This window comes from Anneissia japonica, unplaced genomic scaffold, assembly GCF_011630105.1.
Source record: "Anneissia japonica isolate Jap-2015-1 unplaced genomic scaffold, ASM1163010v1 scaffold284978_len400890_cov162, whole genome shotgun sequence".
NCBI lineage: Eukaryota > Metazoa > Echinodermata > Crinoidea > Comatulida > Comatulidae > Anneissia > Anneissia japonica.
In genome coordinates this window covers 171,902-175,017 of record NW_022728715.1, presented here as the reverse complement: position 1 = coordinate 175,017, position 3,116 = coordinate 171,902, and the positions used below count along the sequence as shown (strand labels likewise).

The following is a 3,116-nucleotide window of genomic DNA, read 5'->3' as shown; positions in this document are numbered from 1 at the left end:
ATAATAAGACTTATAAAGCACACATATCCAATGCAGTAGTGCTCAAGGTACTGTAATTATATTATGTAATTCAAAGGATACGCTTTGTTCAGCCCGTGGCAGTCTGCGGCTCTCAAGTATGCATCTTTAGCCTCATCAAGACGTTTAGCAACTTTGAAACATAAAGCTGTAAGGAAGAGATATAAACTAATTTTTGAATATTTATTAATTTTTATTTATTAAACTAGTACAGGACATGCCCAGGGTTACCAATTTGGGAGAAAGCCATATCAGGGAGACGCACTGGTTTTTAATGAGAATTCTTAACATTGTATTTTACCGCATGTGGTGATACCCTTGCTGGAGGCAATAATTAAAAAAATGAAAAAAAAATATGCAATGTTTTTTAATTTCTGGGAGATGGGTTAATTTTCAGGAAATTTTTGCTTGCTGCACTGGAGTTCGAAGACAGTGCTGATTTCCAGGAGGATTCTCTGGGACTTAGGACTGTACAGTATTAAGGACTGCACATAATCAGGTGTAGAAATCCATCCCTGCATTTAGTGAAATATGGCCCAATTTGCATGCAGATCTTTCTGCAAATTAGGCCTTGACATATCTCTCAATAAATCAATGTATTATGGAGTAGTTATGAAGCTGTACACCTATTTTCCTAAGCTATTTTCCAGGCAAATTTGAGACTAATGCATGGCTATTTGTAGGTACCAAGTTATACAACATTAAAAACAGTCATTTAGGAAAATTTGGGGAAGCCTCTGTGAATGTTTTCGTTTCTTTTTCTGTGTCACATCTGTTGCCTATTATGTCCCATGCTGTAAAGTTTTTAATTTGTGCGGATGATTCAGTACCTCAAATTCTGAAAATGTGTTGACCAATTTCTAGGCCATATTTCTAACTAAGTGGAGGATATATTCCTCGAGTAGGCCTTACTATACAGTTTAGACCGTATCATGCACGCTAATTTTGTTATTCCTCGATGTCAAGTCCGAACTGAGGGACGTTTTCAAATACTCAAAGTGAAGGTAATAATAAAGGTAACATTTGGTCCACTAGGACTACAAATGGATGAAAGGGGGGGCGGGGTTGATGTGAAACCATATTAGCAGCTGGATGGTGTTAATTTTTAAATTAATAAAATAAAAAAGGTTTTTATCCTAGCCTAGGCCCAATTATAATTAGGCCTAGGTCTAGGCCCTAGCAGTGTATACTGTATTATTAATGAAAAATATCAAATTAATTAAGACTACTGACTGTACCTGCTTTTTCAAAACTATGGGCTGCACTGTCTAGATCAGGCTTCCATTTGAAAAATGATGTTTTCATGCTGAAAAAAAAAAATTTACTGATTATTATTATTTAAGCATCTGTAGGCCCTAGGCCTAGGTCTGGTTCTATACTATACCCAGCAAGCCTAGCAGCCTAGCAATGCGTACACCCCTGAGGGTGTCATCATGATTCATTATTGCCTTCGCAGAAGAAAGCGTTGCCTAGCTGCCTCTCTGCAAGTCTCTACTTTAAGCATATAAAGCCCAGACATATAGAAACATAAAACATACTGTTTTTCTGCCTCCTGTAAGAGTTCATTTGCTTCTAGTATTTTCTTATCGGAATTCATCCTGCTTCTTTCAACAACCGTCTCCGTTCTTCAGATTTTCTAAACCACAAAAACATAACATCTAACGGGCTCCCTCTATCGATGAAGTAATGACGTAATTATTTTGCTGCTTGCATGATGACCAGTGAGATGCAACCGCGATTGCGCAATCGGCGTGCGGCGGCGGTCGTCGTTTGTTTTCCTGCTGCAGCGTAAACAAGGAAAAGAAACGTAGGCTTGGCCTCTTGGTGTTGCATGCAGGCTTCACTAATTTCTCTTTGTAGGCCCAGGTAACTGAAGCAGTGTTTTGCTATAATTAGTGTAAGTACTGTATTGGACGAAAGTAAGTTACCAGCGATGTCCAATTAGCAATTCTGAGATTGTATTCTTATGTGGCATGTTAGAAATTATAATTTAACGTCCGGACAAGTGTTGTTATTTGTTGTTGTAGGCTTAGGCTTAAGCCTAGACCTAGGCTAGTTAGAGCCTAACCTAGGGTCTAGGTCTAGACAGGGCCAAATAAAGAATATGCCTAATTAATAGGCCTAGGTTAGCTAGGCTACGGCTATGAATAGGATGTAGGAATAAGGCCAGGTTTTTTTTTTAATACTATGAATCAATAATAATGACCTATCCAAAACTATTCCGGTGAAGAAACCAGATTTCTTTCAAGTATTTATTTGGTACAGTAAATTGAGTTTCTGCAAATTAACCCAATACTGTAATAATTAAGTCTGAAACAATTGATTGATATATCTTTGTATTTGGTATCCTTCTAATTCCTGAAAAATTTGCACATTAATAGCACAGGAAACTACCAATTAGCAGTTTGACAAAATTGATCATGTCTTTGTGTCTATTGAATGTATTTAACCATGGAGGTATATTTTCATACCTCAATGGTGTAACTAACATGCTTACGAAGAAATTTGTTCGTATTTACTCCGTACATTGGGGTCCTAAGTGTCCTTCAGGTCGCGGGAGAAATTGGGACAGCCTCCCGCACTCCACAACCGGACAAGAATCTCCCAGAAAATATCCTGTCTCAAGCATATTCATTAAATCTGCATGTTTTCACTAACTGTATTATGCACTTGTCAATTGTAGTTCAGACTACCCCAAAACCTCAGCTACTCTACTTTAGCATGTAAAATTCCCGGCCCTTTGAAGGCCGGTTACATCTACGGGTAAATTTTAAGTATGTCCCTGCACTACGAGGACACAACTATGTGTATGTCCCCGGCTCAGTGTCCCGCCTAGTGCCCCGCTATGGTCTGGGTACCGGGAGGGGGTGTTGTGGGACTCCAGTTGACAAGTGCATTACCTCTATATAATCATTTGTCTCACAGACATCCGTGTCGACTTTTTCTATACCTTGTTGAGTGAACCCATCGCCCACCAATAATGATGATTTCGAATAAAAATAAAATTTTATTTTTTGCCAATTATTATACCCGCCGCCACAAAAAAAATGGAGTTTACAGAAAAAAATAAAAGTTTTTCTTTTTTTTTATACGCCCAC

At 38.3% G+C, this 3,116-nt stretch overlaps 1 protein-coding gene across 1 annotated transcript in view; it reads right to left on the bottom strand.

Annotated features, from left to right (window-relative positions):
• Positions 1-1,696, bottom strand: part of LOC117114511 (gamma-soluble NSF attachment protein-like) — an 8,334-nt gene extending 6,638 nt beyond the window's left edge. Inside the window, exons 1-3 of the mRNA XM_033258181.1 lie at positions 1,557-1,696; positions 1,257-1,324; positions 82-166 (exon numbers count right to left, since the gene is read on the bottom strand). Coding sequence (XP_033114072.1) covers positions 82-166; positions 1,257-1,324; positions 1,557-1,615 — 212 coding nt within the window. The 5' untranslated portion in view covers positions 1,616-1,696. The remainder of the gene's footprint in view (positions 1-81; positions 167-1,256; positions 1,325-1,556) is intronic.
• Positions 1,697-3,116: the final 1,420 nt, after the last annotated feature.